The sequence below is a fragment of the Callorhinus ursinus genome, unplaced genomic scaffold (assembly GCF_003265705.2).
Source record: "Callorhinus ursinus isolate GAN/ISIS: 27379988/994484 unplaced genomic scaffold, GSC_fseal_2.0 scaffold47, whole genome shotgun sequence".
Classification (NCBI taxonomy): Eukaryota; Metazoa; Chordata; class Mammalia; order Carnivora; family Otariidae; genus Callorhinus; species Callorhinus ursinus.
The window spans coordinates 4,588,564-4,602,790 of NW_027397109.1; the positions used below are offsets into that span (position 1 = coordinate 4,588,564).

The 14,227-nt window shown below is 47.7% G+C and overlaps 1 protein-coding gene across 1 annotated transcript in view; it reads right to left on the bottom strand.

The window, feature by feature from the left end:
- The window catches only part of IGF1R (insulin like growth factor 1 receptor), a 291,314-nt gene that overhangs the window by 227,592 nt on the left and 49,495 nt on the right, over positions 1 to 14,227 (bottom strand). Inside the window, exon 2 of the mRNA XM_025892942.2 lies at positions 8,720 to 9,265. Coding sequence (XP_025748727.1) covers positions 8,720 to 9,265 — 546 coding nt within the window. The remainder of the gene's footprint in view (positions 1 to 8,719; positions 9,266 to 14,227) is intronic.

The window sequence follows — 14,227 nt, forward strand, 5'->3', positions numbered from 1 at the left end:
CCGGGAGAGGGCCTGACATTCCTGCACAGCATTTTCCCACCCACCTGATCCCTTCGAACGGAAGGAAGAGCTAAGGGAGGACAGAGAGAGCCAGTGTTTGTTTGCTGCACTGGGGGCGAGAGCAGGGAAACGAAACAAAACAGAACAGCCAAAACAGGCGTGCATGTGCATGTGTGTGTGCGCACACACACACACACACACACACCCTCTGCTAGCATGAAGTGGTATACACACACACACACACACACACACACACACACACACACACACACACCCCTCTGCTAGCAATATCCAAAGAAGAGAATAAACAGGCACATGCTCCAGCCTGGAGCAGATGGTTGGCTACCTTTACTATGTGAGACCGGCAGTTGTCACAAATAAAAATGTACATCCTTGTTATCTTTACCAAAAACTGCGCCCACTGTATAACCATTTTACTGCTCTTTGCAAAAAAAAAAACACATTTAAAAAAAAGATAATATTTAATGTTACTATCAAACAAGAATCTTATTTTTGATATTTCTTAAATTCTTCCCAACAGCAAGCTTGCAAGCAGAATCAATTCATGGGGTTTGATAACCAAATAAATAGAGTTTACGTGTAACTATAGAGACCCCACTGGCATCCTGATGTAGACATACATACCTCACTGGATGTTCTTTAAAGATACAGCTTATCTGGACAGACACAAGAATCTGAACAATTTGGATTAAATTAGCAAGAACCCCTCCTACACTATGCCATGCTATTTATGATAATTGAATTTTTGCAATTTAGAAAAAGCAATAGAGAAAGACCATTTAAGATATGGCAGTAAACATACATGGTCAGTCCAGTTTAAGGCTCAGAATTCTAGATGGTCTCCCAAAGCAGCTCCGAGATAGTTTAACTTTTAAAGGACAAGCAATGGCTAACGTTTCCCAAAAACCTACTACGAGCTAGACAGCCTGTCTGGGACTTTACAAGCTCTGTACCTGCCCATCCCTGTTTCACAGATGGAAGAAGAGGTCCGGCGGCCCCCTTCTAGCACCTGGGAACACATGAGGCTGATGAATGGGGTCCTCTGGATTCATTGACTGTTCTTAAACCTTTGCCATATGATGCCACTTGTCCATACGTGAACATGGTAGGTGGGTGGGTGGGTGGGTGTGTAGGGAAGCCTGGGTGGCTCAGCCAGTTAAGCTTCTGCCTTCAGCTCAGGTCATTATCCTGGGGTCCTGGGATCGAGTCCCACATTGGGCTCCTTGCTCAGCGGGGAGCCTGCTTCTCCCTCTGCCTGCAGCTCCCCATGTTTGTGTTCTCTCTCTCTCACACACACAAATAAATAAAAATCTTTAAAAAAAATAAAATAAATAGATCCCGTTTTGTACAAAATTACATTTTCTTGCAAATATCAATGTTAATATGCCACAATGGTCCACAGGGGGAAATCACAGGTGTACGGCCATCTAAACGTGCTTGAAAATGAGTCAAACAGAGGTGGCAGGCATGTGACGGTAGCTGTGGTCTCCAGGGAATCCACACTATTGTCAACGGTGGATACCCTCGGAATCTCAGGAGTGAGGTCCTAGCCAGCCCCATGACATCCTAAAAACTGCTGAACAGTGGCCAAGCGGATACTGCAGGGGCACACACTTCCCTGGAGGGCCACGCTTCCTCCCAGAAGCCCTAATCACTCCCTGGCCTGAGATGACAACTGTCTCCACCAAGCTCTGGGACCTGCTCGTCTCCCGTGCCTGTTCCCACAGCTCAGTTCACAAAGTTACAAGGCTCCGCGGGGAGCTATGTTTCCAAAGACTGAGAAGATAGGCCAGATACAGAATAGAACCCAGAATGGTCTAGATTTTGGATTTTGACCAGGGGCTCCTTCTTCCACATGGAAGGTTTCTAAATTGCTTCAACCCAGATTCCCAAGTTATGCACGGTGATAAACAGATGCCTGCTCTGTTTAATATCCTGTGTGTCACAGTCAGAAAGATTGCATCTCCTGCTACCAGCATTTCTGGAACACTGTGGCTGTCTCTCCTTTGCGCCCGGTCAGGGGAGCATTCCATCATAGGATGGTGCTCCGAGACCCCACTTCCTACAGCCTGAGTCCCAGGAGTCACACTGTAGACTAGAAGGAGGTATGTTTCCAATTCATGGCTTCTTCTTCACCACGAGCCAAACCTAACTTTTGAACCACCGCGTGCACTTGAGTTGAGCAATGCAATCTAGGACAAGGTTAGCCACGGGCCCACACAATCCACGTCATTCCCACTCTAATCAAGAATGTCATACTGGCATACACACAAGAAAAAGCAAGACAGAAATATTAATATAACAAAAGAGACATTTTAGGAATAGGAAAAAATCAGGACAGTCTTAAAAGCAGGACCAATTGGTAAGATCTGAAGGGAGTCCAGATATTTCCAAATACCTAGAATTGCAAAAATCACGCTAGGAGAGTTATTCTGAAAGCCTTTTACTCTCGAAGATGAGATCCTTATTAAAAAAAAAAAAAAAGAAAGAAAGAAAAACTTCTGAAGGGAGCCCAGGAGAGCGACACCTTAATTAGGGGACAATTAGCCAAGAGCAAAGCCTTTCAGGAACCAGGCCCGAGAATGAAGAGACGGGGGGATGGGCTAGGAGGGGTTCCAGAGAGCCATGGCCACAAACAGCTTCACCATCTTGGTAACAAGGGTCGACAGTCAGGGAGAACAGAATGTGATCTCCATGCTTGACTATAAAAGGCATAGAAATGAGGCCCAGGGGCATGTGACCCCCTTCTAAATAAAGATTACCCCCACACTGGGAGCAGCTGACCAGAGCAGGGGCCTTCCAGGGGAATCGAGACAAGCTCCTACCGACAACACAACACCAGAACCCACTCGACGGACTGCCTTCTCGTCCACGGTCCACACGGCTGTCCCGGCTCCAGCTGGAAATGCAGGTCCCTCTCCTCATCCACCTGGGGCAGTCTGGAGGGTCGTAGCGTGCAAGGACCTGGCGGCCGATCACACAGCATTTCACAGCAAGAAATACCCCTCCCTGGAAGCTTAAAACTTGAAGGCGGGGGGAGGAATTAAAAAGAAATAATGCATATCGCATGCATGAGGTCTCAGAGACACTGTGCCCCTCACCTCACCCCAATCCAGCAGGTGATTTACAAACACTTAAACAAGCCCCCCACCTGTCCCTGGCAGGCCTGATGTACCAATCTCTAAGAAAATGAGGAAGAAATATCTAAGAAAATGAAGAAGGGGAACCATTCCACTGTGAGAAAGATCTGATAAACAGTAACAGGAGAATCTGTGAGGGGGATTAAAAAAAAAAAAAGGTAGAATTGTCTTTTTTTATGCTACATGCCTTCACCTGAAGTCCCCAATCTCATCAGTGAGGTGGCCGCGAAATGTTTTCCTTTTGTCAATAAAGGGAGCCACTTACTGCCTCCTCACGCAAAGGCTTCAATCTGCTCTTTTCCTGGTTTCTCATTTGGAAGGCAGTGGGAAATGCAACAGACTCCGGGACCGCTGTTCCCAGTCAATGCCCTTTTAATTGAAATGAGGCTGTACCACCAGCAAAGCCTGTTTCCAACACAGCCAGGCTTGCCACCTTCACGCATTTCCTGGCAAAGACCAGGCCTTCCCACGGGCAGTAAAGTGATTTGAGTAGATCCCAAGCTGTTGGGTTAAGAAGTACTTGGAGACACTAAGTTTAGCAGTAAGTTTTAGATTTTTTTTTTTTTTTTTTTTTTTTTGGTTGAGAGGGGATATCTCTAGATCTGCAACCAAGTACCAGAAAGCCCCAATGGCAAGCAAACCCCAGACACCACTTAGGCAATTCACTGGGCAAGAAGAGAACCACAAGTCCTGCCAGAGGATCCACCCCCGTTCCCTCCCTGTACAGGTCGGCCTTCAGCATGTAACTGCCGAAAAAAGTAACGAACAGTGCTACCGGCCACGGCTCAACTTTTAAAATGATCCCCATATTTCTCTACCATCTTTGGCCTTGAATCATTCTGACAAGGGCAGGAGAGAAAGGAGCCACTACCGCCCATGGCTGACCCTCCCTGCCAGTGAAGAGCTGGAGACAGTTTTGGTGACAGCGCTCCTGGGTAGCAAGGACCGACTGGGAGGATTACACAAGAAACATCCGCATTTCACAAGCCTTGAATCTTTTGGCTTGCCAAGGGCTGTCATTACACACTGATCTCTGCTCACGGGGGGAAAGAGATCTTCCTGACCATAAATCTTTCACAAAGCAGGTGCCGCACTTGCCCCTGGGGTGATAGCCATGCTCTCCAAGACTCCGAGGGCACGCCCAGAATTTACTCGGCCGTGCAGAAAGGGCCGCTGCCAGGTTTCTCTGCGGCGAGAAACGGCCCACCGTTTGCGGAGTCTGCGGAGTCCCAAAGTCCTCCGCCAATGGGCACAGAGTCTGCCAGTGCGGGCGGTCAGCTGCGCAGCACAGAAGCACCATCACGGGCCAAGGGTACTGCAGGCAGAAGGCAGGGAGGTAGCTTGTCGGGGGCATGGCCCAGTTTCATGAGAGCTCACGGGCTCCTACTACAGGATTTGGGGGGGCGGCTATCGGTCAGAGTGTAAGTTAGGGAGCTCACTGGGCCCAGGCACAGGTGTGGGGAGGCTGGAGAGAGGCCGTGTCACTGAAAGGACAGCAGGGGATAGCAGATTTGAGAAGCATTTGGGATGGAAAGGGCTTGTCGTTCAATTGGAGGCGGAAGCATCCAGAGGACCCCCAAGTCTCTGACATGGGAGCGGGAAGCACAGGAATGCTGCCCCTGCAGGGGCAGGGTCGGGGGGAACACAAGAAAAACAACAGGTACAAGTGAGGAGACAGAGAAGCCCGGCAGACACTGAGACACACACAATTGTGTGCACGGGAATGGATTTGTGGGTCTGGGGCTCACAAAGAGGTCTAGGCTGGAGATATTTGCAGACCAGGTGCAGACCGAAGGATGCGGAAGCACAAGATAGGACATCCTGGGGGAACAAGAACAGTGAAAGGGGGCCTAGGATGGAAGTCTGGAGACGGCCAGGTATCAAAGACTCAACCAAGGAAAAGAAGCCAGCAAAGAAACAGCTGTAGGGACAGGGAGAGAAGTGCCAGCCATGGGCAGGGGAGAAGGGCTCACCAGCGCCGAATGTCAGGGACACCGGTTACATTTTTACTGCAAGGAAAATGCTGTACACAACTTTTTTAAGGGTCAGTCACTTTTTAGGAGTTAATTCAAGCCTCAATAAAACCACCCCTCCAGGGGCGCCTGGGTGGCTCAGTCAGTGAAGCGTCTGCCTTCGGCTCGGGTCATGATTCCAGGGTCCTGGGAACAAGCCCCAAATTGGGTTCCTTGCTCAGGAGGGAATCTGCTTCTCCTCTCCCTCTGCCCCTCCGCCCTGCTTATGCTAATTCAAATAAATAAACAAAACCATCCCTCCAAGTCATAAGACAACAGAGAATTACAGAAGTGTGCAGGGAACCCATAAAGTCATCATTTCCTTAATGGGGCTGTCTATGAAGCTGCCTGCCACCACACAGTCATGATAGAAAAGAAGGAGTTTAAGGGAGAGCATCAAGTAAAAACTGCATAGCGGCACTCCATAATTGAGTGTTTCTCCGTTATGTCAAAAATTTCACACACATCCTTGATTTGACGTAGCTCTCCAGATGCTCTCCCTCCTTCCGTAGGCAGCCCTGTGAAGAACAACTGAATGGGATTCTTCCACACTTCATCATTTTAAATGGCCACCTTAATGCTCATGTTGACTTCCAGGTGGACATTCTGTCCAGACTCAATGCCCTTCACCTGGCTCCTTGAACAGTTTGTCAGCATCCTGCTGGAGAGGGGTAGGAATACCACAGTACTGCAGCGCTCAGCGAGAGACATAATGGGGAGGAGAATGCGTGGCCATAGGGGGAGTACTCTAAAGACAATGGGAGCCCCACCTGTTATTTAAATGCTCTAGAAGCCGCATGAAAAAGTAAAAAGAAACAGGTGAGGGACACCTGGGTGGCTCAGTCAGTTAAGCGGCTGCCTTCCGCTCAGGTCATGATCCCAGGGTCCTGGGATCAAGTCCTACATTGGGCTCCTTGCTCAGTGGGGAGCCTGTGTCTCCCTCTCCCTCTGCCTGCCACTCTGCCTACTTGTGCTCTGTCAAATAAATAAAATCTTAAAAAAAAAAAGAAACAGGTGAAATTAATTTAATAACATAGTTTACTTAACCTAGTAGGCCCAAATAATTATCATTTCAACAGAGTCAATACACGAACTATTAAGGAGATACATTACTTCTTCTCCCCTCCTACTACTTCTTTGAAATCCAGTGTATTTTACACCTAAAGCGAATCTCAATTTGCACCAGACCACAGTTCAAGCATGCAATAAGCCACATGTGGCCAGTGGCTGCCACACCACCCAGGTTGGGTCTAAAGGGACTCGATGTAAAGGGAGAGTTCCAATTCAATGGGAAAATCTCTAAGAAAGCTGCCCATGCTGGAGTTTTCCTGAAACTCTGCTGAGATGAAGGGAAGACAGTTTCCTTGAATGCTGTTCGTAATTTTCAATAAATACTCCCTTGTAAAATCTCAGAAAAATGTCAGCAGGGCTGAGACAACTGGCAGGGGAGAAGGGTGCATGGTGTGGCCTTGGGGAAGCAGGTGTCCGGCCAACAGGCCTGTCCGCATCAGCCGTACCAACACCAAGGCCCAGTTTCTAACCCCATTGTTTCTTCTGGTGTTTTTCTTTTCTTTCTTTCTTTTTTTTTTTTTTAATACTCCAAGAGCCCTCTGAGAAAGGCAGGATCTCTCCCAGATGAAGAAATGGAGGGCCAGGCAATGTATATTACTTGCTCATTCCTGGTCACAGCTACCAGACCTGGACCCAGAACCCAGGCCTCTCCCCTGCTCCCGGCTTCTTCAACAACCAGCTGGTCAGAAACAGCCAAAAATCCACAGGAAGGCCAAAGTAAATATCATCTGAATCACTGAACAAGTGGCCACCTAATGACATTTTAAATAACACCTCCCTTTTGTATAGAGCTTATGAGTTTCCAAAGCTGTTTTGTGCACACGTCTGGTTGCCACTAAGGAATGATATGGGACTGCCCTAAGAAACATTCTAAAGATGCCCAACTCTGGCCCAGAAAGACTGGCTGGTCCAAGGTCACCCAGGCCACTTAATACCGCATCCAACATCTTCCTTCCCACTACACACGATGCCTCCCCAATGACGCCGTTTTCTTTTAAAATAAAATTTTAAAATGTCAAGACTACTTAAAAAAGGTATTTTTGTTGTTTTCTCAAAACCAGTGGGTAACCTAATGATAGGGTACAGTTTTAATCAATCACAAATGGGACTTTAGTACAGCACCTTCCTCCAACCCCACCGGGACTCTTCGAGAGGCCTGAGGGCATTCTTGGCCATCCAACGTCCTGGTTACAGCCAACGAGACCCCTTCCCTTATTAATCAAATGTTCACAGACACACCTGTGGAAGGATAGCATAAAAGTGTGTGCTGGGTCAAAGAAACCATCCTTTTCCTGGCTTCCACCCTGGCTGGACAGAAAGAACAGCTACCTGTGGGGTCTGGCCTTTGATTTATTTCATACACTTCATGGTTTAGGCAAGCCTACCAATTTGGGATTCCTTGGCTCTTCATGACTAGCTAGAATACATGAGCTCCTTGGGTCTTTAACTGGGCCAACCATTAAATAATAGCTATTTATAGCTACCACACTGACTTCTAAACCAGGGAGAAGAACCTTCCTGGCCAACATACCTAAATGTTGCTGAAAGCAACACAGCAAAGGCCCAGACTTGCCTTTTAATACCAAACAACCGGGTCTCCAGGTAATTGATCACAATAATTCAAGAGTTTGGTTATACTCAAGAGAAAAATAAGCCTGTTGCTGATAAATAAGCAGCTTCAAAATATCACCCCGGACCCTGGAGAGCAGTGAACACACTTCAAAATTCTTTCACTAGGCGATTTCAGGAGATCTGAACAACTCTTTGGAGGAAAAAGGTAGAAAAAAAGGAAATGGAAGCCCAGGTGTAAAAGTGCACCCACTACACAGCTACTTGCAAGTACAACCTGATTTGGGGATTCCTGGAAACTGGTCCAGGTGTCTCCCACCTTGGCGAGGTGCTCCATCAGAAACCGGCACACCTAAGGATCATGACCATCCCTGGAGACCAAGGATGGGGTGCAAAGTCCCCACTTTCACAGGATGTGAATCGATTTTTGACTTTCCTTTAATTCAACCATATTCCAAGTAGATTCATACTAAGGAAGTCCCACCATACCAAAAAAAACATCTTTTCCCACAAAGGATGAATGAGTCGATACATAAGCAGCCCCTGACTGCTGGGGCTGAGGCACCTCCAAAGCACACCAGGTCACCTTTCTCATCAGAATCCAAAGCTCAAGGGCAGCAAGCTCCTGGCCCAGAGGGGTGGTGGATTATTTCTAGGACACGATGCGGATGCTCTTGATGGCAGCCACGCCTCAGTCCTGCATTCCCTGAGTTCCCCAGATGCAAAAGGAAGGCAACCAAGACCCCCGCCTGAACCCCACGGGTGGCCTTGTCCTCAGTGCAACACAACCGCACCCTCCCAGCAGAACCCCCAGCAGAAGCCACGCGTTCAGAAGAGGAGGGGGGGGCGAGGGAGAGCAGGAGGGGAAAGAGCAGCAGAAGGAAGCCCCAACAGCGTCATCCTTACTTTTCTGGCAACGGTTTGTAGTCCAGCAACGATAGTTGTACTCGTTGTTGATGGTTGTCTTCTCACACAAGGGCTTCTCCTCCATTGTCCCCGGACACAGGTCCCCGCATTCCTTTGGGGGTTTGTTGCCCACGATGTAGTTATTGGACACGGCATCCAGGATCAGGGACCAGTCCACCGTGGAGAGGTAACAGAGGTCGGCATTCTTCTCAATCCTGATGGCCCCCCGAGTAATGTTCCTCAGATTGTAAAGCCCAATATCCTTGAGATTGGTCATCTCAAAGATGACCAGGGCGTAGTTGTAGAAGAGCTTCCAGCCGCGGATGACCGTGAGGTTCGGGAAGAGGTCCCCAAGGCTCTCAAGGCCGGCCACGCGGAACAGCAGCAGGTACTCGGTGATGACCGTGAGCTTGGGGAAGCGGTAGCTGCGGTAGTCCTCTGCCTTGGAGATGAGCAGGATGTGGAGGTAGCCCTCGATCACCGTGCAGTTCTCCAGACGCTTCAGCTGCTGATAGTCGTTGCGGATGTCGATGCCCGGCCCGCAGACTGAGGGGAGACAAGAGGGCAAGGGCGGGACATGTCTGAGTTACAAGGAAATCGTTTTTAGAACTATCTCCCAACCCACAATATGGCCAGTTTTCAGGTCACCTATAGTATTATGATGAAGGAAAGAAGACTCTGTTCTTTGCTGCAGACTAACGTTAGGTATATAGGCTGTCAGCCGCCATTCACGAAGTGTCTGCCCTGGGCCAGACATCGTGCAACACACTCAGTGACCATGGGAGATGTCACCCCCATCCTACTTATGTGTAAACCACAGCTTAGAGCCCAGGGTCACACAGGGGCACAGACGAGAGTCAAGGTTACACAGTCAAGGCTCCCTAGCTGCCAGGCTGCAAACTCCCCATGCCTCCTGCACAGCCCCGGTGCCCAAGTCTGAACAAACAGCTCAGCAACCAAGAAACAACAACTTAGTACTGCATTCAGCCTCAAGGACACCAAGCAATAACGTCTACACTGGAGAACAGTCACTGTGACTTACAAAGTAGGGACCCAAAGAAGCAAGTTCTCACATTTCTTGCTACCATCTGATACGGGCCAGGTGGCCTTGTGTTCTTCCCCAAAACTGTATGAATATAGATACAAAGCCTAATTTAACAGAAAGACAAGAATGCATGATTTCTAAGAATAAAAGAGGTATGCCATCTCAACTTCAATAAAATATTTTAAGAAAACAAGCTTCCTATAGAAAGGTTTGGTAAAAGATAGCAAAAAAAAAGACAGTAAAAATCATCAATATCTCAGCATCCAAAGATAATCACTATTAACAGTGTCTATACCACTGATCCTTTCTCTAGAAATAATTTAATTAAGGTAAAGGAAGTCAGACAAGAATATCTTCCTGCACTTCATATAAATATTTTACCAAGTCAATAAATGTCCTTCTATGTTATCACTTTAAGGAGATCGTAATTCTAGGGTACAAATATGCACCATGAGTTCTCTTATTTTTTTTTAATTTTTTTTTATTTGAAGAGAGAGAGAGCGAGCATGAGCAGGAGGAGGAGCAGAGGGAGAAGGGGAGGGAGATCATCTCCAGCTGACTCCGCACTTAGTGCAGAGTCCAACACGGGCCTTGATTCCATGACCCAGAGATCATGACCTGAGCCAAAACCAAGAGTCAGATGCTCACCAACTGAACCACCCAGGTGCCCCTAGTTCTTTTATTGTTTTAAACTAATCCCCTATCGTTGGATATTTAGTTTTTCACATCATAAACACCACTCCAGTGAACATTCTCGGCAAATATCCAAGACTATTTTCTTGGGATAATCTCTAGAAGTAGAATTGCTGGACCAAGGCATCTGCAGATTTGAAGAGCTTTTGATACAACAGGCTCAATACTGGAAATTTTATTTTTTAAAATACTAGACATGTACACAGACACAAACCTTGGTTAATATCCTTTCTTACGATTTAATAATCTCAAGCCTTCCATTAAAACTTCTCAGAGTCAAGTTTTCTGATTGATGTAATTCATTAATTTCTGGAGCACGCAACACGTATGATGCTGTAAGAGATGCAAAGACGCCATGTCTGCCCTCTGAAGAGACTCGTGGTGAAGGCCAGGAGCTAAGACCCATGACAAACAATTGCCGTATGAAGCAGAAGGTGGTCAGTGGTGTGCACACTGAAAATCCACTCTAGATGTGAATGGAACTAAGCAGGAGAGACAGGGGGTAGCCTTGGAGCTTCCTGCAGAGAGAAGGTCCTTTCTATTGCAGCGCCCAGGAAAGCTCTACGCGTGCCCTGGCTCCTGTAAGATGGGTGGGATTTAAAACTTGGGTATTAAGGGGCCCCTGGGTGGCTCAGTTGGTTAAGCATCTGCCTTCAGCTCAGGTCATGATCCCTGGGTCCTGGGATCATGCCCCGCAATGGGCTCCCTGCTCAGCAGGAAGTCTGCTTCTCCTTCCAACCCTCCCCCCTCTCGTGCTCTCTCTCAAATAAATAAATAAAAATCATTAAAAAAATAAAACTGGGTATTAACATTCCAGAGGCCAGAGAAAAGGGAGAACAAGATATACTCGAGGGACAGCAACACTGATGGCCGGGGATGTAGAGAAGAGGAAATGAGTTTGGTAGAGTCCAAGTCATAAAAGGTAACAGGTGGGGATGGAAACTTTCATCTCAGGAATGAGCCCCCTCTCAAGACTCTTGAGTGCAAGAGAAGTCCAAGGGAGGCCTTTTTTGGAGGAATATTCTGGTATATAAGACAATATAAGACAGAATCAAAGTGGAGCAGGTGAGGGAAAAGGGGAGAGAGGTCCAGCAGGGCTTAGAGCCATCGACAAGAAATGGACAGAGAATGGCAGGCAGGGGATGGGGTCCGGGGGACCCAAGAGCTGAGAAGCGGGCAAGGCTTGAGAACCTAGAACCTGAAACCTCATTTGGTCCAATTCCCTTCTTTTACTGATAAGAAAATCAAGCCTCTACAATACAGAAGAGAAGGGGAGAAACCAGCACTCTAAGAAGCTCTGAGAACGTTCCATGCCGGACAAAGGCTGTGAAGGGAGCTTTGTTTCATTTTGTTTCACCTCATGTGATGCTTTCAATAATACCTCACACTACGTAATATCATCGCCACTTTGAAGGTGAGGAAGCAGATTTGGAGAAGTCAAGCCATCCTTCACGGTAAAACTTGACACATGGTTTCTGGATAGTCCCAGCTCTTAGCATCCTCACCAACTGGTTACCTCCAAACCACTCCAACGAAGCTTCTGCCCCAATCATGATACCGAACCACTCTTTGCAAAGCCCCTGATCACATTATCAAAGCCAATGACCGGTCCCTGTCCTCATGTGACTTGACCCTTTCAGCCACTTGACATTGCCTCCTTCTTGAGGCCTGATTCCACACACCCACTTCCCCTCTTCTCCTACCTGACCTCTAAGTGCTGACCTCTGGCCTCAGCCTCCCCCTCTCGGTCCTCTCACGTGGACAAGTGCCACCCACACCCTGGATGATTGTCAAATGCATGTCATTGGCAGCTCTAGAGTTGCACATCCATCTGCGTACTCAACATCTCCATTTAGGTGTCTATAATTCACTCTCTTCCCCCCACAAAATCCGCCTCCTGCACTCTCATAGCTTGGTCGGTGGCCCTCCCATTCTCCGAATTGCACGGGTCAAAAATCTAAGGGTCATTCCTGATTCTCGTCTCCCCTTACACTGCACATACCCAGTCCTCTTGGGCCTTGTGCTAACCGCAGAGTCAGACAAGAGAGACACACGCTTTATGTTCTCACTTACACGTAGAATCGAAAAAAGCCAAATGCATAGAAAGATGAGTTAGAATGGTAGTTGTAAGGGGCTGGAAGGTGGGGGAAATGGGGAGGTGTTGGTCAAAGGGTACAAACTCTTAGCTCAAAGATAAATAAGATCTAGGGATCTAAGGCACAGCGTGGTGACTAGAATTGACAATACGGTATTCTTGGAAGTTGTTAGAGTAGTAGATCTTAAGTATTATCTCCACACACACAAATTATACCGATGTAAGCGGACGGAGGTGTTAACGAACTTTATCATGGTAATCATTTTGCAAAGCATACGTGTATCTAATCATCACATTGTACACCTTAAACTTATATACATTAGTGTTAATAATATCTCAGAAAAGCTGAAAAAAGAGTCCTCTTGCCACCAGCTTCCAAGCCTGTGGGAAGCTCCCCTGGGGGAGCTGACGCCCCACTTCTTCAGGTCACTGATCCTCGACCGGCCCGTTCACTTCCCTCCCAGTGCATGTCTGCCCTCCTCTGGCCCTCTTCTGAGCCCGGGGTCTCTCCCTCTGGTCTCTCCCCCTGCAGTGTCGGCTCCAGGAGGAGGGAGAATTACTGTCAATCTCCCCCACAATGATGCCCATGCCCCCAGGGCCTGAAGCAGTACTTGGTGCCTGGTGCGCACACCATTAATTCACATGTAGAATCGAATGGATTGCACCACAATCTCTACTGCTCGAACCCTGATCTGAGCCACTCTCATCTCTAGCCTCGTCTACAGCAACACCTTCCCCATGGTCCAGTCTCTGTCCCCCAGTCCGTCCCTGACCCAGCACCACTCCAAAGGGGCTCGTCCCTGTCGACTTCTACCTCAGCTGCTAGAATGTTCTTGCTTCTCACACTGTGGCCCCCAAGCGCCTTCTCTCCTCATTCCCCTGCTGTCTGGGGTGGCTTCCCCAGTCACATGGATGCCCCCCCTTTCTCATCCCGTGGCTCTGCATTCTCATGTCATCTCATCAGAGCTTTGAGAGTTCCCCTCAACTGCCCCCTCCCATTTCCCTATTTTACCATTTTCATAGCACTTTTCATGTGTGAAAAGTGTCAGGACCTGAAGGGATATATGAGTTGAGTGATCACTGAAATCAGAGGCTCTGTATTGTTTGTTTTCTGCCTGTCTCCCATGCCAAACATCCGGGCATACAGCAACTTCCGTAAAGACGTGCTGCCTGACCGGGGCCAAGGTGAGCCTAAGGTGGAATGGAGAGAACAAAGCATCAATCAGATATTTGCCACCAGAGTACTCTCAAAACCAAGAAATATCACCCAATGAGAGCTTCAGGTCAGTGACTCATTGTGGAAGTCTCTTTTGCTTTTGTACTATTCATGTTTTCCTACGCCCAAAGTTTTATATTCCTTCTGTGTCATCATAAATTAAGTATATTAGTTTGCTCTTAAATGATAAACAGAAGTTTTTTATAGAGGATTATTTGGATGCAATCTCTTATGGCATCCAATGTGTGTTTGATCATATTGTAAGGTGTTAGGCAACAATTGATCGCTATCCTTTCCCACAGACCAGAAAATTCAGTACCCAATGAAAGAGCATGAAGACTCATAACCAAAGTTTGCCAAACTTTTATACTGTAATCAAAACAGACACTAGGAAAGAATCGGCTTCCCTCTGTCTCCTGCTCCCCGCCCCGCGCAGACCACTCAGTTAAAAAGGCACAG